This window comes from Gouania willdenowi, chromosome 10, assembly GCF_900634775.1.
Source record: "Gouania willdenowi chromosome 10, fGouWil2.1, whole genome shotgun sequence".
Classification (NCBI taxonomy): domain Eukaryota; kingdom Metazoa; phylum Chordata; class Actinopteri; order Blenniiformes; family Gobiesocidae; genus Gouania; species Gouania willdenowi.
The window spans coordinates 27,841,577-27,865,146 of record NC_041053.1 but is presented as its reverse complement, the minus strand read 5'-3'; the positions used below and the strand labels follow the sequence as shown (position 1 = coordinate 27,865,146).

At 38.0% G+C, this 23,570-nt stretch overlaps 1 protein-coding gene across 1 annotated transcript; it reads left to right on the top strand.

Moving 5' to 3' along the window:
- Nucleotides 1–1,893: 1,893 nt before the first annotated feature.
- Nucleotides 1,894–18,525, top strand: fmr1 (fragile X messenger ribonucleoprotein 1). The gene is made up of 15 exons (XM_028459691.1): nt 1,894–2,290; nt 6,635–6,687; nt 6,777–6,870; nt 7,253–7,324; nt 7,645–7,793; nt 9,077–9,170; nt 9,336–9,452; nt 9,554–9,724; nt 9,806–9,884; nt 9,982–10,103; nt 10,185–10,271; nt 11,085–11,322; nt 12,549–12,746; nt 12,947–13,026; nt 15,142–18,525. The coding sequence occupies exons 1-15, from the start codon at nt 2,240–2,242 to the stop codon at nt 15,349–15,351; spliced, it is 1,815 nt and encodes a 604-aa protein (XP_028315492.1). The 5' UTR covers nt 1,894–2,239; the 3' UTR covers nt 15,352–18,525.
- The last annotated feature ends 5,045 nt before the right edge of the window (nt 18,526–23,570 follow it).

Here is a 23,570-nt window from a genome sequence, read left to right as displayed (position 1 = left end):
TGAATTTACAGCACATGAGTATGTTAAAACGAAGAAGCCATTGTGTACTAAGACATTTAATCATGAATTTTCACTGTTACCCTTTAAAAAGCAGCCCATTTGACCATATTTTATCAATGCTTTTAAATGATGCACTATACTTGAGGCTAACAGTCAGATGACCTCCTTTTTCATTGCTCTGAGCAGTTCTAACACTGAAAATACTGACAGTCTTTGCCTCAAATGCTGATCTTGTCATTTCCAAGCATGACTATATGATTATACCAGCAGCAGTTATGAGTCAAATAACTGAGTTAACAATAAAATGGCAACGACAGCTGTATTTTGCTTTAATGTATGTACAAATTTGTGACCTGAAGTGATTCACTCTTTAAAACCTGGGGTCAAATTTCCTAAAAAAGCTGTACAAATAATGAGTAAAGATTCTCATACTGTATCAAAGTTAGGACTAATCTCTCAGTTACATTAAAATCATGCCTGAGGAAAAGAAATGTACCAAGATGTTTCTCATTTTGTGACCAGATATGACGAAAACAGCCCTGAAAAAGTTCAATGACTGAAGTAGAATAAGGTTTTGAAGATTTTTCAGGAATTCTGAGAGTTGCTACATTAACATGAAGTTCTCTCAGTAGGTACAGTATGTTGTAATGAGACTTTCAAAAGTGTTCTTCCCTGTACAGGAGCCAGACAGTATCTGATAATTTATCTGTAACCTTGTTTCCACTTATGATAAAACTGCTCAAGAAACGTCTATATTTGACCAGGAATTTTATTGTTGATGTCTCTTTCCTTGATGTATATTGGAACCCATTGCTGTCCCATGAAAAACATAAACACACAAAAGACATTTATGTTTCCATTCCTTCATTCTCTGAAATTCCTTTTCCCATTTTTTGTGCCATCCTCTCAGTCTTTTTCTGTCTGAATGTTTATGTGGTTTTGTCCTTTTAAACCAAGCTGTGTACATCTCATATTTCACCATCACTGACTCGCTAATGCTTTTACGTTTTTCATCGTTTCTATGTTTTTGCCTTTAGTTTTTTGTCTTCCTTCATCCAAAAACATGTGAGTTGTCTTTGACTTAAAAAAAAAATACTCAAGTAGATAATTCTGCTTTTAAGATCGTAAAGATGTATATTAATTTTAATAACATAGAGAACACGCAAACTCCACACAGAAAGGACCCAAGTGTCCACCCCAGGACCTTCTTTCTGTGAGGGGAATGTGTGACATATATTATAGCTTAGCCCTGGGACAATATAGCTTGTACATATAACATATTGAAGATATTGTGCATGTTTTAGGTGTATATTATGCAAACTGTTATCCACCTTATTTCTTGGGCTGCTACTCTCTGACCACGGGTAAAATTGTATCTGTGATTAAAAAAAAAATTATATATATATATATATATATATATATATTATATATAACAACTCAACTGTTGTTAATAAATTGTTTAACTCAATCAGTCAAGTGAAAAAGAGAAACCCACCTTTGATTCTTAGCTTTTGAAACAAGGTATTAGGTATTTAATCAACAGATAACTTTAACTCATGTTTACTGTTATAACATAGTAAAAACAACTTACACATGCTCAAAAAACAATCATAGTTTTGAAACAAAATCACATTACAACATAGCGACTTAGGCAGCACTTGAAATAATGTGAATAGTGTATTTAGATTTTGTAAATTCATTGTTGAATTGACCACTGTGTTGTATTTATTCCATTATGGGCAGCAGGTTTGTTAAACTTTCCTCTTTGTTAGTGCTCCAGATTGATTATTGTGAGACTGTGTTGGCTGTGTTCCAGTGAGTACCGGTAGAGGGCAGTAAGGCCACTGATGAGTGTGAACAGCCTTCAGCAGAGGAAGAGCTGCTGACGTCACACGAAGAAACAGCCAGCGGGAGCTGCTCCACCGCTAATCATACAGCACTCACCTAACTAGCTACATCAGGCTAACTAATTTGTTTCGATTTGGATTTACTATACAGACTATAGTGCAAATTTGAAAGGGATACACAAGAAATTCACTGCTGGTGCAAAACCGATAACAAAATCCACAAGCGGTTCTGGTAGCGTCTTTCTGCATCCTACTGACAGGATATTTGGGCTAACCTGCGAACCTTACCGCAGCTAACTGCTTCGGCTAGCGTCAGGCTAGCCTGCTAGCCAGCTAGCTGCTAGCATAACTCGGTGTAGTTAGCTTGCTAGCGCGCTCCAGGGACTTGTGTCATGGAGGAGCTGGTGGTGGAAGTCCGAGGGACCAGTGGAGCCTTTTATAAGGTGAGTGCACCAGTTTAATTATGCTTACTTACGATGTGGTGCTGAATGATAAGGTTAGCTAATGGGAACCGGGCTAGCTCAGGGGTGTGTGCGGCCTGACCAGCGTCCACTTTAGACTGGGGACTGAAAACCTGTAAACAAAGCTACTGATCCTTCCATTTTGCTGGTGCTCGCAAACAGATGTGTGATAACCAAAATGTGTCTGTAAATGGGTTCCGTAGGTTAACTAACCATCTTTGGCTGTTTTAGATCCTCAGAAAAGTCAGTCGTTTGTTGTGCTCACAGTTATTCTTTTTAGAGTATTAATGTCTACAAGCAGTTAGAGCAGTTTTTCTCAGGGACATCATGTATTCCTCAAGCAGAATATGCTTTATGTAATGCAGTGATTTTTATTATTTTATTTTATTTTTTAGATGAAAAAAACAAAAAAACAACAATCGTTAAATTATCTAAAGAAACACCTGTATGACATAAACGCAAAGAATGTAAATGTTAAGTCTGTAGAAATAAGTTCCTCGTCTATACCTAATGTTATTCTACATGTTGCTAGAGGAAGTTTTTGTTAAAATTGTCGATTCATCAGGTGTATTCGTTTTGAATGCATCACTGTTGGTGTCTGTGTTCTCTTTAGCTTCACAATTCTCGCAACCATTCTCTTTCTACGCTTCACCAGTATACAAAGTGTTTTAGGGCTGGGCGGTATGACCAAAAATTCATATCCCAGTATAAACTGCATCCCTTCATGGTAACGGTATGTATTGCAATATATACTGTAAATATATATAATATGATTGGTTTTACAGCCCCTGAGAAAACCTAAATTGATCTAAGTATAATAAATAAATAAATAAATAAAATAAAAACATAATGTAATTTGAGAACATTCCCAAAGCTCAAAATGTATGGTGCTTTCGCGGGAAAAATGGCCGGTCGCCTATTGGACAGAATACTTCCACTTTCTTCTTCTTCATCTGAGTGAAATACTGTCAACACTCAGCTGAAGAAGAAGAAAACAACACGTAAGCACCGAAATAATCAATGCCTGATCCTGTAGCACGGTTCATCAGTGGGTTTATTGAGATTAAACCAAATAAGTTAAGGTGTCAGTAATAACGTGGGCTTTTTTATCTCCCGCCAAAACAAAGTGTGGAAGAGAGATATAGGTTTGAGCTCCGTCCGTCCGAGTTAACGGTGACAGATTTTCATAGAAACCGTTTAAGATAGGATAACCAAATTCGGTGTCTGGCTTCAGGGCATCAATACCTTGATGGAGTTCGAAAATGAGAAGCACACAATAATTTTTTTACCCGACTTATTTTTTACGGAGTTATTGCCCTTGTTCTGTCGTTCTTTACTCTGTTTGAGGTATCTTCAAACAGGACAACATTTCTTAGAAACTGTTGAAGATAAGATAACAAAATTTGGTGTGTGGCTTCAGGGTATCAATACCTTGATGGAGTTTGAAAATGAGAAGTGCGCAAATTATTATTATTTTTTTTGTAGTTATTGCCCATGTTCGTTTTTTTTTTTTATTTTTATTTTTTTTTTTAACTCTGATAGAGGTATCTTCAAAGGGGACAGCTTTTCTTAGAAACGGTTTAATTGTTAGCAATTTTATATTCTGATGTGATAATATTTTCTTATGTAAACATCTAAGTTCTTAGATTTAATTAAGGTTGTGAGTTATAATGACAACCAATCTGGCGGGGGATGTTGATGACTGTCTTCTTGTTTAGATTGATTTTATTCTGTTTTAATAATCTGTTTTGATTGTTCTAAAAGTGTTTCTACATACATTTAAATAACAGCTGAAGTTCTTTCATATCTAATATTTTCAGTCTTTGTCATATTTGGCTGTTCTGCACCACAAATTCAGATTTGCGCCCATGAGGTCAGACCTGACGTGAGATATGACCGTAGCGAACGCTCATGTCAGAATTGGTAAATACAGAAACTTGTGTGAATATGGTCAAACACACGTCATATGTTCAGATCGGAACAGACTGACTGTTTGAGTTCAGCGCATCCTCTGGCTTTCCTCACAACGTTTAGTTTTTATACAGTAGAACAAACTGCTTGTGTTACCTTTGCTTGCTGCAGGCAGTCACTCAACTCATCTTTCAATCACATTTTTCTGCTAACAATCTTACTTTTTAAATCCAACCCAAGTCCAAATCAGAGCTGTAGCACCATTCTATTAACCAGCTCCTACTTCTTCGTGGTCTCTGTGCTTGAAGCGGTTGTCATGCAAAGGCAGACACAATGATGTCATCAAAAAGCAGTATCGCGATTGGTCGATTGACTTCAAAACTTTACCGTAAGCTAAATTTACATTATACCTTCCACCACTTGTACTGCTAGGTTTTTTTCCCTCCATGTTAAAAGGATCTTTGTAAAATTAAGCTGTCCACCACACTGTTCATCATCTGTCATCTTTCCTGAGCTAATGGTGGTTTTACATTGCACAAAAAGGCAGGTTTGTCACATTCCTTTGACCAGAGATAACTTCATTAAACTGTAAATGCAATAAAATCTTTGCTGTGCAGTTTATCATCCTTTAACTTAAACCAGTGCTAAAACTACTTATAAATCATTGTGTACCTGCAAAAGCCTTAAACATTGCAATGTCGATTGTAGTGGAGCAAAGGGCAGAAATCCTATTTTATTATGGGAAGGGAGGTGTGCAAGTGTGTGAAGAAAAGAATATTTCCAAACAACATTTTATGTTGGGGTTCTATTTATTGAAATCGCTTTTCCTGCTTTTTTCTGGAATTCTCTCAAGCCTTAGGTCCACCAGATGGGAGACAGATACTTTACCCTAAGCTACAGAGCAGCTGAAACAAATGAAAATGATTGCAGAACATGCAGAGACTTTTCAAATTACTCTTTGTGGTAAATATGTAACTGGCATAGGAGCCTTTTTTTATTGTGTATGGGTTCCGCAAATGGGTATATTTTTCTATATATGAATATCAGGGTTCTCACCAGGAATTTTTCACAGCATAGGGGGATCGCTAAAGCCTTTTTTTAAAGTTTTTTGTTGTTGTTTTTATCTTCCAGCCTTATTTCAAAGCTAAAAGTTATTTGTTGAATTGGTGAAGATGATATGAATGTAGTTAGCGTTACTCATGCTTGGAATAGGTCCTCCACTAATACTCACACACACTGTAGAGACAAGAAATAATAATTTATTCAAAAGACTGATTCCAAGACGTGCTTTTCAAATTTAAATTAGGTATAAGGTTGAAGTTGCAGTAATATTGGAATGCACACACACAGAGGACATGTGCATCACACACGGGCACGATGCAATCATACACAGTAACCGGACCGAAAAAGAAGACCTGGCCCGAGAGAACATCGCCTGAACCCGTCCGACCAGAATGAAGCCTATGTCTCTTTAAGCCCAAACACTTTTCAACTCAACGGTGTTCACATTCATTCGCGTGCATGTAGAATGATTCGTTGCGAATTTAGAAACATGATGAGCTGCTTCGTCTGGTTGAAGCACTGTTTATTTTGGACTATGCAAACAGGCGGCATCGGGGGCAGCTAAAGGGCTGCAGGGGTCTTCAGGTAAAGACGGGAGCATCTGAGCAGATTGCCTGTATTAAATAGATGGTGCAGTTGATGTGTGTGTTTTTTGGTTATTCAGAACAAAGAGTTTAAACATCCAGTGCATGTATGGAAGTCCCTTTTGTGTGCAACAATCATTACAACGATACCAATTTAAAAAAAAAAATCCCCCCTACGTTGCTGAAAACTGAACATAGGGGTCGCCATCGCTCTGTCGGGGAGCAAAATTACAACGTTGGCGGCCCCAACACTACACAGCGCTGGTGAGAACCCTGATGATATATAATTAGGGGTGGGGGTGCGTAAGGGTGTGCTGCGTTGCTCTCTCGCCTGCCCTGAGTCTGGATTGACATTTGACAATTCTAACAGAGAGAGATAAACTGAACATTACTCTTCATGTCAGCTTTTTATATTGCAAATAAGATCAATGACCAGTTCTCTATCGACATGCCAAATCAAAGATAAATTTATAGTGGTTTAAACATTACCAAAACAGCTTTCCATTTCTCTGAGCCTCATCCATTCGTCTGTTTCCACTAGCCATAAGCTACGCTCTTTGTGCTCTTTTTTCCTTCAAGGCAGTAGTTGCACTATTGGACACACATGTACAATCTACTTTCAAAAACATGGGCATCAAGATGCAAAGGAATGGGGTTCAACATCTGAAATAAGCTGAAACATCAAAGCTGTTCTTCTTTCAGATGCTTGATGCTGTTTTATTGACCTTGAATTAGGACTTTATAAAATAAACAGTTGTGTTTCCTGCAGGCCTTTGTGAAGGATGTTAACGAGGGTTCAGTCACTGTGGCATTTGAAAACAAGTGAGTATTCTACGTATTTCCAAAAAATGTTCTTTACCTTCAACAAATGGATAGAAACTAATGCCTTTTGTTTTTTGTGATCCTTTTAGCTGGCAGCCAGAGCGCCAAATCCCATTCCAGGATGTGCGCTTTCCTCCTCCCACAGGGTTCTGCAAAGAGATCAATGAGAGTGATGAGGTTGAGGTGAGAACTCTCAACTCGCATATTTTTCTATTATAGGTTCAGAAAGTGGAGCACGTTAAAAAGAATAAGAATCCACAAGTGTAGTACAAAAGGATTATTTTTGCACTCTGTTCTGCGATAGATCTTTTTATGAAATGTAAAGAGTTAGACTATTTAACACTACAGGCTGTTGATGGGGAAAAGTGTCTTTTTGGATAAACTCCATTTTAAGTAGATCCAAAATAATGCTAGCAACTTGCTCTGTGCATACATTTCTTTTCTTTTGTGGCCTCTGTTACTACGTCATCCTGCCAGATGCTTTTGAGTCTTTCTTGTCTGCCATATTGTCCTGGTAAAGTTGAAGGTTGTTTGAAGTCTCCCATCTGCGTGTGTTTTGTCTTAGGTATATTCCAGGGCTAATGACAAGGAGCCATGTGGCTGGTGGTTAGCCAAAGTTCGCATGGTCAAAGGAGAGGTGCGGCTCAGTTCTGTTTCTCTTTAAGTCATACTAACATACTGTAGATATACTGTACATGTTGGGACCAGGAATCATTTTAATCAATCTAAAGCAGCTTTGAATTCAAACTGAAGGTCAGAAAATTAATTTGAGTCAGACTCAGTCTTGATCTATTCAAATTTTATTTAAATATTTGTTAATATTGAATTTGGTAATTTCTATCTCTTATTGAGAAACAAAAATCAAACATAGTTCCTTTCCTCTTAGTTCTCAAAGTATTAAGGCTAGGTATTTGTTGCTCTTGTTCTTTTATTTACCATATCCTTCTTTTTCTCTAGTTTTATGTAATCGAGTACGCTGCATGTGATGCTACTTTAAATGAGATAGTGACACTGGAACGACTACGGCCGGTCAACCCAAACAAACCAGCCACTAAAACCACATTCATTAAGATCAGACTGGATGTACCTGAAGATCTACGGCAGATGTGAGTAGGACCCCTAACATGCTTCTCATACTTCATTTTTTTTAGAAAATCCTGCATCGTATACCGTAAACTATTATGTGTTTGCACAACCTTGTACATGGCTTACACCTATGTAGTCAAATCTTATTGAAGTTCATGTTGTGTGCTATCATAAGCTGTTTCCCCTTCATTGGAAGTGGAACTAAAGTTAACTTTGAATGTTCTCACATGGCTGCCATAGTTTAATGTGTAGCTATCGCCTTGTACTAAGCTTTCAAAAGGCTGAACAGCTGTCTGACACTATTTAAAAGACAGAACAGTGAAGTGACATTAAAGACGCCACTGCCTTTAGTCTACAAATAAACATTTGTGTGGAAGTGACAGGTGGTGTGACATAAGGAGTCGGCTTAACTTTAGTCCTGAGGTGTTCTGTCCTCTATTACAGTGGTTCCCAACCTTTTTTGTACCCCGTGAGCCTTTTTGTCATACCATGAGTACCCTCTCACTCATACGTGTTCATGATTCTGCAAAAGTAGAACATAACACAACTGAATATTCAACACAAGTAATTTTTATTTCATCTTCTTAAATTGAACAATTAATATTCAGGCATTATCTTCTTATTTAACTCAAATTAAACATAAAATGATCTTGCCTTCAAGGCAATCAAAATGATAAATATAAGAAATAATATTATAGTAAACGTTTGTATTATTAATACTGTATTATTAATACTAGTATTCTATGATTATATTGTTATTTAAGAAAATAATAAAGTTGAAATTAGAAAAAATAAATACAAATAATAATTAATATAAATAAATAAATTTAAAACAAATAATTAACCTGCCTGTGATATAAGTTTTATGACATTTACCACAAAAGGAACTTCTTTGAATATGTCTTTTTGTCTGCACATGCTGTCATTTGATTGCATTTAAAATTTAAAAACAAGTCATTGCGCACACGTACCATTTTATTGACGGACTTGTGAAATTAATGTAATAGAATATTTTTCTTATATCTTAGAAATAAATTCTTATTTTTTCCACGTACCCCCTGTAATGTGCTCACGTACCCCTAGGGGTATGCGTACTCCTGGTTGGGAAACACTGCTCTATTAAACAAACACTAACTTTTTCATCTATTTTAATACTGAGTTGGTTTTCATCAAACCCAGTAATTAATGTCACACATGTACACAGTCTGTAGGGTTTACATAATAGTCTAATTCTTCTATAGTCAGCCTTTTTTATTTTTATTTTTTTATTTTGTATCTTCATTTATTTATTGTTCATCATTAGGTGCTCCAAGGAATCTGCACACAAAGACTTCAAGAAAGCAGTGGGAGGATTCAGTGTCACCTATGACTCGGAGAAAAAGCAACTTGTTATTTTGGTTTGTGTTAATATTCTTACATTATTATATTGAGTGCACGTAATTCCATGTTTTTTTTTTTCATCCTAGTGTATACCTAATGTAATAACAATTCAGCTGGGATTTAAAATGTTAATATTTGCTGTAAATTTTGAATTAAAGGATGCTTTATCTGTTTCCTCACAGTCAGTCAATGAGTTCACAACAAAGCGTGCTAATATGATGAGCGACATGCACTTCAGGAGCCTCCGCACCAAACTGTCTCTCATGCTGAGGAATGAAGAGGCAAATAGACAACTGGAGGTGCAAACATGACACACACAAAACCACAGCATGTGTTTTTTTAATTTTATTTCATGTGCCTCTTTATTTATTTATTTTTCTCCTTTTCTGTTTTTAAATAGAGTTCTAGACAGCTAGCATCTCGATTCCATGAACAGTTTGCAGTACGGGATGATTTAATGGGCCTCGCCATCGGGACACACGGCGCCAACATCCAGCAGGCGCGTAAAGTTCCTGGAGTTACAAACATCGACTTGGATGAAGAAACATGCACCTTCCACATATATGGAGAGGTAAATTAATTAGCCACACCAAATAATAAATATTATTGTTACTCAGGAACAGTGACAGAAGTGTCTTTGTGGTTAATTCAGGATCAGGATGCGGTTCGTATAGCAAGGAGTTTTTTAGAGTTTTCTGAAGATGTCATTAAAGTTCCACGAAATTTAGTAGGTAAGAAAGCACGTTTCAGAGAACATCTTCTCGATTGGTATAATATATATCACCTTGGTCAATTGTTAACACTTTTTTTTTTTTTGTTAACCGACAGGCAAGGTGATTGGTAAGAACGGTAAATTGATTCAGGAAGTGGTTGATAAGTCTGGTGTGGTGCGAGTTCGCATCGAGCCTGAAAATGAAAAAAAGGCCTCAGCAGCTGCAGCAACCGATGAGGTAAGTGAGAAATTGTTATCTTCCTTTTATCTTCAGTTGCAGAATTGATGCTTATCTTCATGTTTTGGACCATTGTCACAGGGACTGGTGCCATTTGTGTTTGTTGGGACAAAGGAAAGCATCTCCAATGCTAAAGTGCTGCTGGACTATCACCTCAACTACCTTAAGGTTTGGGTCTCAATGTTTTTTGGGGGTGATTTTCATGGAGAACAAACATAACTCATAAGCAATGTAGCTATTGTATATATGGTCCATTTAACTTAAATTCTATGACTTGCATTAAACTGTGTTGGCAGTCCAATAATCGAAGGGTTTGCATTCTATCCATTCAAGCAAGTCCTTTTTAACAAATTTAGTATGTACTATCTCTTAAAATACCTCAAGAACACATAATTCATAATTTACATGGTTTTATATCTTTTTTGCATTTATATTGTTAACTTCAGGAATACTCAAAACTGTCAACACTGTTATGTCGAGGGACTTGATTTCTTAAAGCTGCAGTATGTAGAATCTGTGAGACTGGAATGGGAACAACCACACTCCCCCCTCCCCTCCCTGTTTCAAATCCACTGGCATCCCTTAGCAGCTTTTTGTCAGAAGCGACTAGCAAAAAATTGAGCAGCTTTTTCTTGCGTTATTAGAGAGTTTTCTGATGTTTTAGAGACTCTGACATTAGAGCTCCTCTTCTTCTAGATTTTTGACCAAATGACACTAAAGGAACGTACAAACTGCAGCTTTAAGGCCACTGTATTTTTTTGTAATGGCACAAAAAATGTCTTTATGCTTAAGGTTTGTGTGCTTGTTTTGATTTCCAACAACCTGTTCAACATTAAAGAACTAGAAACAAATAAAGCAAGGGGAACGTTCCATTTTGTTCACATGTTTTAAGTTGTATTTATTCCTACCCTGCTTCTCTCAAGATATGTGGATATTTGATTCTATTTGTATATTAATTGTGAAATGATTTAATGTACACAGGAGGTGGATCAGCTGCGCCTCGAGCGTCTTCAAATTGACGAGCAGCTGAGACAGATTGGAGGAGGAGGTGGGGGAGTTGGGACAGGACCACGAAACCCTAAAGACAAAACCTACGTGTTTGATAATGGCATGGGGCTGGGGATGGGCCGAGGTGGAGGCATAGGAGGGAAACCCTATGCAGGAGGGGGAGGAAGAGGAGGACGAGGGCGGAGAGGGGGAGGAGCAGCATTTACTTCAGGTACAACAAATGAAGAACTTCAAACATGGATTCTATGAGACTCCTGTATTAGGTGTGCCCAACTTATGTCATCTTGTTGTTACTTGTAAGACGGAAATGATTCAGGTTCAGATAACGGTCTGTAATCAACGACAGCTTTCTATCATTACAGAACATGAAAATCTAAGTTTTTCATTGCACTGTTCAACTGAATGTTAGTAAGCTCAATGCTTTAGTTGTGAATCACTTTATTATCGCTTGTGTTGCACAAATGCGTTGAGTGGTTGTTTAGCAGATCAATCGTATTGACATAGTATGGTGTTGTTTAGCTTCACAAAGTGGTCAGTAGACTTGCTGTGATATTTCCTATATTTCTTTCTAGTACTGGTTCACAGCTTCAAACTGTTGGTTTCACTTTTAATGCAATAGAATTTAAATGTTAACTCATTGGCTGCCAGCCATTTTAGAGCATTTTGACTAATCTTTTGAGACTCAGAATCTTTTGTACTATGATTATAAAAAATCTGAAAGAAATGACTCTCTACTTTCATCAGTAAAACATTTTTCGTTTCTAGCTTGTTTCGTTCTGTAATCAGCAGTTGGTTTCACACAAAAAAGCTGAGAAAACAGGCTTTTTGTGAAAACAAACCTGTCAAGCAGAACAGTGAGTTATGCTAATGTTTTTTGCTTTAGTGACACTTGTAACATCTGAACATAGGTTTCCTTCTATAATACAACACTGAGACTGGGCTTTTGATGGCAACATTATTATATTGTTATCTGGGTCAGTTGTATCGTGCCCTTACAGTAAGTCCACACCCCCCTCACCTGCATCTTCCTCCTCCTCCTCCCCAACATGCCAAGTCTCACCGCTTGGTCCAGGTTGTTGATCGCCTTTTCTCACATATGCTACACTCTCAGTAGTCGACCTAGGTCAACACAGGCTTTGCTCAAGTGTGAGCCGCTTGAGCTTCACCATCTCCTCTTGTAAACTCTCCTAGCAACCCCCATTGAAAAACATAATTGACGTACATATACGTCAATGGCAGTGAACGGTTGTATTTGAAATTATGTTTATGTACATCAATGGCAGTCATTGAGTTAAGTGCTTGCAACATGCAGTAGACCTAAGCACCTTTCCTAAGATGAGGGCTAGAGATGATGGATGTATGAAACTTGTTAAAATAAATGTGTTAAATGTCTTTCTGAAGCAGCTGATCTAGGATTGCCCTGTGAACTTTTTCCAGGCACCAACTCGGAAGCATCCAACGCTTCAGAGACTGAATCTGACCATAGAGACGAACTCAGCGACTGGTCATTGGCCCCCGCAGAGGAGCTGATGACCGGAGGCGGGACTCTGCCAAGACGGACGGATATGAGAAAAAGAGCAGGTGCCGGGGGCGGTAGGGGGAGAGGAGGGGGCAGAGGCAGAGGAGGATATAAAAGTAAGTGATAATCATCCTTGGCTGTTTTAAATATTCAAACCTTTTTTCTTTTTTATTACTTTTTTTTTTTTAAACTGATTCGTTCTATAGCTAAAAAAAAACATTCCTCACAAAATGATGTAGAAAGCATTATTTCGTTCTGTAGTGAGTGTCAATTTTTATAGTCTTCCACATCTTAAATCTAATGTATTGGGGTTCAGGTGATGACATGCAGTGGAGTGAACCAAGACCTCGACACATCAGAGACCCCAAGACAAGACCGCCAGAGGACACCCTACAGGTAGATATTGTTCCCTGGACAAATAAAGGAAAGACATGCAGGACTAATAAAAATGACTTGTTTTGCATAAATTGATTAATGGCAATAATCAGTGATTTGGAAAGTTAACAGAAACCCACTACTTCTTGTAAAATGTATGGTCACACTTTTTATACATAAAGGCTGACATTAGGCTGTCATTAGCATGAATAAGGTGTCATGAAGGCTGTCATTAAGTGCCATTCGTTACCCTACCGAACCACATTAGATCTCTCCACCTATCCCAAAAAATGCCAACATAGCTCCAAAGGTGTCATAATTTAGCGAATAAATATATATATTGCAGGGCTCGTATTTTTTCCAGTGTGTGCAAATGAAAATGTAATCTGGTCGCATCTGTGCAAGTGTGTAGGGTGACCTTATATTGAAATTCCAAAAGGAGGAAACGGGGAGTTACGCGCTGAGACGTCCGGGCACGTGTAGCAACAGAGCACATGGGGGCACACCTAGCAGTGGGGGGCAGGGTAGAGGTGCACCAAGCAGAGGAGCACATGTGGGGCGCGCTCATCGGACCTGGGACGGGGGATGGGTGGGAAGGGAAGAGCACGCGGAACGAAGGACAGAAAGAGCAGCTGCTCAGCTGGAGAACCGGTTACCAGCTGTATGGTCTACAGTCTGGACGAACTGGAGACGGTGGCTCCAGTGGGTGAGTTCAGAACAACTCACTGATGTTTACCTACAGGTTTTATACAGCCGCAGCTTATAAGGACTACACCAGACCTCTGAGGAGGTGCTGTGGTATCTGACCCCAAGATGTAGCGTGATTCATAGTGGTTCAGGCTTTTGGGTTTTTTGTTTGACCAGCAAGGTTGTCACGTTGATGCTAATAAATGAAATTGGATGACTATAGCAGTTAAAGTTCCTGAAATCGTTCCAAACATGCTTAACAAGGTTCATTGAGTGAACTTTTTCATTAATTTCATATTTATATGCTGCATTAGTATGCTGAAAGCACACTTGCCTTAATCTCGCAACATTTTGCACAGAATATGACGTCTGTCAAATAATACTGCACTTGCTAGGCTTTAGACCACCTGTTTTATTGCAAAAAATATAGTTAAAATGCGTAATATTATTGTCCCAAAACATATCTGTGAGGGTTTAGTTCATGTCATTCAGCTAATTCCATTTCAATAGGGTGAACTCCCTAATAATGTGTCAGATTTTGTGCAAGAACAGCATTTTCTATTTTTTTCCCACCCATTCACTAAAAATGAATGCATAATATTGTCCAAAAATATACATGTGAGTATATTCCATGTCATGTTGCAGTTTCTGCTTGATTTTGTTTAATAACAATAGAAATAGGAATAAAGAAAATAAAGCAAATATTTAGATTTCCTTTTCAGGAGGTGAATTCTGTCATTTCTGTCTGTTTTCCGAGAATACAGAAAATCTGATGCTCTACTTGTTGATTGTTTATGCTATAGGGTTGATTAGCCACCTCTATTTAGTGTTAAGGGTAGTGAAAACAAATTGATAATCGGTTTTCACAATTTTGTTCTTGAAATTTACCGATTCCTAAATTTCCCCCGCAACCTTGAAATGGAGCAAGTGGGTCAGAAAATGACAAAACAATGAATGTATATTAAAAAAAGATAAAAGTTGAGTTTTCTGAAATGAAAACAAGATATTTTTATTCATCACATCTCGAGTCACTGTCAATCTTTACTTCATACAAAACTACGGTACGCCAGTTAAGTCAACTATTCATCAGCATGCATGGCTATGCTGTACACCATTCCCCCCCACCACCAAATTCTGTACTGGTGCGACCGACTGAGACAGTTGGTCGTACCAGTGCACCACTCGAAAATTTTGTGTAGAGTCCTGTATTGTGATTTGTGGCGGTGTTCCAGACAGGGCTCAGCAGCAGTTACAGAGCAAGTAAATACCGGTAGTTGTATTAGCATGAAAGTAAGGACAGCAACAGCCATTGTTAAGAACAATTGGGACATGAGTTAAAAAGGTTCCCAGGTTACCTGGAACAGCAGCACGTCTTGTTGGCCCGTTTTCTTTTGGACGGTTGAACCAGTTGTGCATGTGAGTTCAGACACTGTTTATTCTCTCCTGCAGATTCGTGTGGATGGAAACAATGAGCGCAGTGTGCAGCACTCCTCTAACGTCCGAGGAGGAGGAGCAGGGAGTGGAGGGGGGCCCTCTACATCCCATAGTGGCATCGGAGGGGATGGTCCAACACGCCACCACCATCAAAGACCTCTGAGAGATCGTGGGATGAAGAAGGACAAACAAGACACTCCCGCAATGGTGAACGGAGTGTCATAGACGCACCACTGGATGAGCACCATCGCCACAGCATCACGTGTACAAACACACAGAAAACAGGCAACTGATAAAGAAGCATTGTAGAATCTCAATCTTTGACTTTTTCTTTTTCTCTCTCAAACGTTAGCATAAATCCATCCGCATGGAAGTTTTTTTCTCTCCGTAGATCAGTTGTAGATCAAAGGCTGTGTACTGGCCCAGCCTGGTCTGTGAGTCTGCTCTGCTTTCTTCTGTGCTGGCATTATTCATTCTTCTCTCTTCTGCACTTAAAGTTGCATAAAGAGATTTGGACGAATGGAAGAGGAGTTGGCTCGTCTCTCACAGAAACGTGTAGCGCATACGTGCTTCACTTGGTGTGAACCACCACAGCCGCTCCCTTCAGATGATCACGTGCAGAAGAAATGGAGAAGAGTGAGTCAAGCAGATGTGTGATGGGTAACAAACGAAGGATTAACCCTAATGGAGACTTTCTCCCACACGTTCAGTGCATTTTGGCCAGTGATGTGGATGTGCAGGTGTTCACATCATGGATGTCCACAGGTACCAGACTTCAGCGTCTACGTGTTTAATGAACTATTTAATGGTGAAAAATCTGTCTGAGCACTTCTGTAAGATCAGCTCACCTTTCAGTGAGTTAGATTGCAAAGAGACAGGGACATTGTATCGCTTTGGGGGTGTAACCTGGGAGGGGATCTTAAAGCATCTGTGTTTCAGAATAGACTGTACACATGTAAAGACAGAAGCTAGTACAACACAAGCTCATCTCATTAAAATATTTCCTTTCCTCCATGAAACCTGGGATCAGAACTCCTCTAACCCCTAAAATGTGCTCACATCCCATACAACCAGAAAGTATAAATCTGAGCTACAATGATGTACATATTATTATTTTTTAAGTATAGTAAGTCTGGACACAATATGTAAACAAAAGTGCAACATAAATCTCACTTTTGGCTCAAGATGTCGGCCTCAAATAAAGATACTTGATCTAGGTTGTTCTCCATCTGTCCTTAAAAAAGGACTAAACACGAAGAAATAAAACAGAAATGTCATTTTTAGAATGTTAGATTTAACTTAATTCAAATTACATAGCAAATATCTGCACTTTTATTTTGAAGTCACTCTCACAATTTAGGCGACTGTTGAACGACCCTTTTGTGTGTCCCAGTTCTCATCTTTGTGCCTCAGATCTATGCTCCCCCCCGTGTCTGAACTTGAACTGATAAAATGAGTCTCTTCATGTTTCAGTCAGCACTTCACTTTGTTTTCTTCATACGTACCAGGCATGGATGATCAGCTTATTTAAAAAATGATTTGATTCGGTTCATTACTTGTGCAAAACTCGTTCTCCCTAAACTCACATTTGGGTTTTACTGTTATTACAATAGACAGTGTGTGTGCACGTTTTGAATTGACCAAAACTGTCTCTGGGTTAGACTGACGGCTCTTCTGTTGATGGATTTAGAATTTGTACATTTCTTATGATGAGCAGCAGACCAGGTGTAGGAATAGTGAAAAACTGTAAAATAAAACTAATCTCAAGGTTTCTCTGCATTTGTAAGCTTATCATTTTACAAAAAAATTACTGCACACAGCTTCTACAGTAACTGAATGCTTTCTCTGGACAGTTCAGATCTGTTCAAGTGTTTTCCATTTTAGTTTTGTTGGAATTGTTTGTACATTAATCATTTTTGTTGTGATTCCTTTTTTTCTCTCCTCCTAATACTGAAATAGTAAAAATGTACACTTCAGTAGGCTAAGGAAACAGGCATGTGACAGAGGAAGTTTTATTTTTCTCTTTCTATGCTCCATTTATTAAGGATATCTAAGGTCATTAAGTTAGAAACCAATCTCTGTCATTTGACAACGGCATCATTCTTTATGTACTTTGGTTCAAACTGGTCAGTTTTCAGATTCTGATTGTAATTTGACACCAACTTTATTTTCTGCAGTTATTGGACCTAAAATATAAATGAACTGAATTTTAAAACATATTTTTCTTGAGTAATGTATTTCATTTTTTCTTTTTTTTTGGCTTGAGCTATTAAAACACACAAATACATTAATATGAGGGTTTACAAATCAATTTCCCTAAATGTCTCTGGTGTTTTACCATTAGAAATGGATAGCTTATTTAGTTTACCACAGGAATAAAACACATTCTCATCTAATGTATGTTGGAAAACCAATGTTTGTTGTACCTTGAAGGATAAGAATGTTCAGGGAAAATTAACCACATGTTTTGGTGTCACGTGCCTTTTGTAATTATGGCTAGTTTCACATCCTGGGCGTGAACGTCCGGGATAATGAGCCAATGACGGGCAGATGAGCAACTATGGGTCAGTCATCACTGACAATGCTGAGCATCTCTGAGCTTTTCTTTAAAACTGAAGGGCAAATGTTTGTGTTCATTTATTTTGATATACAGTACCGTACATGTGTTATTCTTGTACAGTCATCAGATTTTAGCCTTGAACTTGGCTCAAATAATTTGTCATTTTCATTCAGATTGTGACTCTGAGTATCTAATTTCATGGTCAGAGCATAGTATCACTCCAAACGCACTAGATTTTTGCCTTGAGATAAAAAACAAAAGAAAACTGTCATGTTGGGAACATTTTCTAGGACCAGGTGTTTCCTTCACACTGATCTTTTTACCTTCCCTGTCTTGAAATGCATGTACATCCCTCCTGGATTTGGGAATAGTTTGGAGGATTTTGCACATATGGAACAAGAAACGCATCCCTTTGTTTCCCTTTTAGAACAGTATTTGTGTCATTTGCATTTAGCACCAATGGGCGAGGCAATAAAACAATTCATCTTTTAGCAAAATGACAAAAAAAACACTTTTTTCCTTTTACAAAACGTATAATGCCTTGGTTCGAACTGAAATTGTGCTCCTGTTTTTTGTCAACAATGGGCCGTTCTCCGCATTACATTAAATAATTGCTCAAATTCCAACAACCTCTACACAACTGTCAGCACAGCATCACGAGTTTGAAATTGCTTTGTATTGTTTTAAAAGGAACAGGGTGTGGTATACTGTACATAATGTAATTTGTCCAAGAAAAGACTTGTACAATTGTTTCTGATGTGCACTAATCTTGTTTTTTTTATTTGTTGTTTGCTGCCAGTTTATTTTTAATATTAAACTTAATGTGTGTGAACTAGAAACCTTCTGTGAGCTGTCGCACAGCTGTCGTTGATGACGTGGGGGGGGGGGTAATTATGTGGAATACTATACAAAGTTTAGGCTTGAAACAATTCACCAACTGGCTCAGAGCCTATAAAACCTCAAAGTAACACTTCTTTTACAATATTTCAATTAAAACTGCAGTTGATTGGTTTTAAACAAGTTTTAACTTAAGTATAATTATTTTGGCTGTTATAGGTGTTGTGTGTATCACCCATCCTCTGTTTGTTGGAGCTCTCTCCTCCATATCTGTCACATGCTCTGCAAAAATGTACCACTCTAAACCTTTACATCCATGTGTCATTTTTCTTAGATCTTTCCACCTCCAGCTTGATTTTTGCGTTGGCCAGAGTCAAAATCAATAACCACGATTAGCACACTTCAAAAGTAGACTGAGTGTTAAAACAACTTCAGATGGTAATATATATATGGTGATGTTTTGGTGTGGTGGTTAAATCCTGATTTGAAAAGCTCTATTAATTTAAAAAGCGTTTTTTTTTTTTTTTTTTTTTTTTTTTAATGTATTTAGGCGTGTCATTTGAATTTATCGTAGTTTATTTTGAAATTTGTTAAGACTGAAAAAGAGGATGGACTGTTATTTTAGGCCAAACTTCATCAAATGACAACAAAAAAGCAATTTTTTTCATATGTATTTTGCCATCTTTGTTTTTAATGATTTGACCAACACATTAGCCATTGTTATTAGCTTAGCTTGGCTTCATGACTTAACTAAAAACAAAGGACTGTGTTCATTTAAACGGTTTAAAGTTACACATACATTCCTTCTGGGTTTTCTAAAACAAAAAAACCACTAAAATGTCTAACTTGGATGTGTTTTTAGCTTGTAATCATTGCTCGGTTTCTCATCTGTCTCCTTAAAAGTTAAGCTAACTGCTTCCTGGCTTCTCAACAAGGAAGGAAATTAAATTGTTACTTAATTCATTTTTTATTTTCATTTTTTAAAGAAAATGCCTTGTAAATGGGACCTCATTAGGTTCTACTTTCTGTATATGGAATATTATAGTTTAGCATTTTTATGCCAATCACCATTACGAGGGATTAATATTTGGGTTCTTTTTTTTTTTTTTTTTTTTTAACTTCTTTTTGAATGATGTATACATTTTCTAACAAAGTAAACCCAGTGATGTGCTGGCAGTGGTACTTGTCTCTCCAAAGGTGTGTTGCACATGTTCTTTGGAGCTAAAGTGTTATGGACTTGACATTTTTTATGAAGGACTTTCTTTTGGGATTTTTTTTTTTTTTAGTTGGAAAAAATGTGCATTACTATTTGTAATGCTGAACTAAGACCTTGCCAACAATGAAACAAGGTTGATTATTAAAAATAATCAAGACATGACTGTGGGCTGGTGATAAGTTTAGGTCGTGAAACAGATTATTAACAATGTCTCAGGCTGTTCGTAGAAGCTTGTGTGCATAGAAGTTTTGTTATTTCTGAATGATCATTTTGAGCAGACTAGCTACAGGCTGTGGAAGTCTATCATTTACAAGTTGAAAAAAAAAACAAATTAACAATTGTATAATGTGTAAAACCAAATATGGTTTTTGGTGTTTCCTGACATGAAGGTAAACAAACGACTCATCTTTTTCAGTAGAAACCATTAGTCAGACACTACCATGAAGCACGGACCAATCCTTGTTCTCAGACTTGTATTGTAGACTTCTTAACACCGTATATGCAGAACATAAAAAAAGGGGAATCTATAAACCTTAAGATTTTGAAATTGGTGAACCTGGTTCACTTCCTGTGAATGGTTCTTAGACCCCTGTGAGCCTTTTGTGTCCCACTTTTACAAATAGTTTTTATCACATCGGGGGTTGTGTCGTAGTTGGTGAAGGACCAACTCAAGGCAAGTCGACACTAAATTGTTGCTTGACCACAGTAGATGTCAAAGACATGTATGTTCTGAATGTATATAATGTCAGCTATAACTAACTGCACTCATTGTGGGCTGTTCAACAATAGAAGGCCAGAAAGTGTCGAGACGCAGAGAATCTGTAGATACTTAAACCAGGGTAGTCAACTAAAGCTGTAAAACCTCTGTGTGCACTTTTCAGCATTAATTCCTTTTGTATATACTATACTAGCATTTAAGATGTTTGGGTTGACATGTCTGGTTATAGTGCAATATATTTTGTATGCAAGCAGTTTGAATAAATAAAGGTCAATCTTCCTCTGTTAGCACAGACTCATTATTTAACTGTATGACGATGTGAGAGAACCAAAGAACAGACAACAATACGCGTCGCAATCTGTAAATTAACAGAACAACTATCAAATCTATCACCATCAAGATAAATGTATGATATCTGACATTATATAAGTCTTGAAGCGTGACAGGAAGTTGAAGACAAGTGTTGAGTAGTTTTATTTTGATTATTACAGTGCAATATGTAATCAGATCAAATAAATGAGGTGTCAGTGGCACGTTAATGACAACGGACTGTAATATAGTTATTAATAATAACTTATTATCATAGAGGAAAATTCTGTAATGCTATATGTATATGGTTTATATCAGTAATTCTCAACTGGTGGTTCAGGACCCAAAAGTGGGTCATGGACAACTGGTCAAAAATGTGTGTTTTTAATAGATATTTTTGATAAACCAAATTTGGTTGATTTACTTCTAAAAAAAAAAAGAGATATATTATAATGATGTACAATAATGGTACACAAATATTGATATTATTAGGAGATACATTCAGGAACCACCCCTTCGCTATTTCCAGCTGTAAACTGGGACCTGTTCTTACAGTACTGGTCATCGTGACCTTAAAGCCCTAAGCACAGGCCGGTTTTATAGATAACACCTACTACTCAAGGTCTTTACGAGTAACAACTTCACCATGTTTAGGCTCCTGTTATCAGTAACTCTACAGTCTGAAACTGGTGAGAGACCAAGCAGAAGCAGATTTGTAGCAAATCCCAAACAAACCTGGTGAAGCAAAGGAACTCCAGACTATGTCTGTTTAGGCATATGCAACTTTGACAATAAACCCTGTGTGCGTCTGACCAGTTTACACTATAATCATGTAAACACGAGCAGTCGGAGAGCTCAGACCTCCACAAAGGGCCAAATAAACACTGTATGGGCACCCCCATTTTTTTTTTTTTGATAAATCATGATGAAATGTGCAATCTGGGTCTGATCTAGATAAGAGTCATTGGAGTAGTAGATGAACCAACCTGGCCTAACTCAGTCAAATTTCATAAAGACCGGTCAATTACCAGTACTAACCAAGATATGAGATCCACCATGGTGAAGAGGGAGCTGAGCCGAAAGGTGAAGCTCTACTGTATATATACCAGTTGATCTCTGTTCCTACCCTCAACTGTGGTCATGAACTTTGGGTCATGACCGGAAGAACAAGTACGCGGGTACAAGCGGTCGAAATGAGTTCCCTTCGTGGAGTGGCTGGGCTCTCCCTTAGTGATAGGGTGAGAAGCTCGGAGTAGACCAGCTGCTCCTCCCCAGAGGAGAATTGCCAGATGTGGTGGTTCGGGCACCTGATTAAAACGCCTCCCTGGTGAGGCGTTCCACGGTGGCTGGGAAGTGTCAGGTGAATGCATTTACAGAAACCAACACAAATGGAAACAGGTCACCACACGAATGCAAACAGGCCACAACGGAAGTGTTTCCGACGGACCGGTATTACAGACGAACGGGTATTATGATATGATAGCCTGATATGAAAAATATAAGAGTATCCTAATCAACTTTCACTTACTTTCATACGCGTTTCGATGTCTTCTTCTTGTTCTTCTCTGTTCTGGTGGGTTAAAAACATCTGCCAGAAACATGTCCGTCTGTAATACCGGTCCGTCGGAAACACTTCCGTTGCGGAAACCTGGTGGCCGGGAAGTGTCAGGTGAATGTGTTTAAAGAAATGAACACAAATGCAAAAAGGTCACAACACGAATGCAAAATGGCCACAACGGAAGTGTTTCCGATGGACCGGTATTGCATTCGTGTTGTGACCTGTTTGCATTTGTGTTCGTTTCTGTAAATGCATTCACCTGACACTTCCCAGCCACCATAGCGTTCAGGCCACATCCCACCAGTAGGTGACCAGAAGAAGACCCAGGACACGTTGGAGAGACTCCCGGCTGGCCTGGGAATGCCTCGGGATCCCCAGGACGAGCTGGACAAAGTGGGTGGGGAGAGGGAAGTCTGGGCCTTGCTGCTCAGGATGCTGCCCCTACAACTCAACCATATATGAGGGGTAGAAGATGGATGGATTTTAACTTTTGAAATATCGCCAATGATAAGAGATAAGGATTTTTCTATATGTGAAACTGATCCAGAATCAGTATATTGATCTGTCTTTGGGTACATTTTTGTCAAAGTCCATTAAGTACTTCTGGCATAATCCTAACCGACAAATAGATAAACTAACACTGGTGAAAACATGACCTCCTTAAAATTACTACTTACTTGTCTATAGTTAACAAACACGCTGAAACTATAGCACATTGTTGAATATCACAAAACCATTATTTATTGTGATGGATTTGATATTTGTCTTGATTATTTACATGAACAGAAGCTTGTTAGTCCTGAGTGAGAAGTGGTGCTGTTCTCTGTGTAGTTCTATGGTTGTGTGACTAGTGTCGAACTATCAGCTAGTTTTTCCATTTCCATGATTTTAAGGTAACAAGGTAAAAACAGTAAACATGGAATTGTGGCCTCAGCCACTGCTAAGGTTCCCCTACTGTGGATCTGAACGTGTAATTGTGCAGTTCGGCCACTTGAAGGCGCTGTGGCGACATGTTGTTACCTTTCCTTCATCAATGGAGCAAAAGAAGTCATTTAATTGAAAATATTGTGACACAGCTGTGAAAGAAATGAACAGAAACAGTTAGAATTTAAATATTTGAAATAGTTTGTCACATGTACAAACATGAGCTGATTTGATGATAATTTATTTCAAGCATTTTAATTGTCATGTTATGCAAACTGCAGCTTTTTTGAACAAAATAATTGAACTCCTCCCCCCCCTTTTC

Coding starts and splice junctions, on each gene's coding strand:
- fmr1 (XM_028459691.1), top strand. CDS start 2,240: ATGGAGGAGCTGGTGGTGGAAGTCCGAGGGACCAGTGGAGCCTTTTAT. Junction 7,325..7,644: donor TTCGCATGGTCAAAGGAGAG/GTGCGGCTCAGT, acceptor CTTTTTCTCTAG/TTTTATGTAATCGAGTACGC. Junction 10,272..11,084: donor ATCACCTCAACTACCTTAAG/GTTTGGGTCTCA, acceptor TAATGTACACAG/GAGGTGGATCAGCTGCGCCT.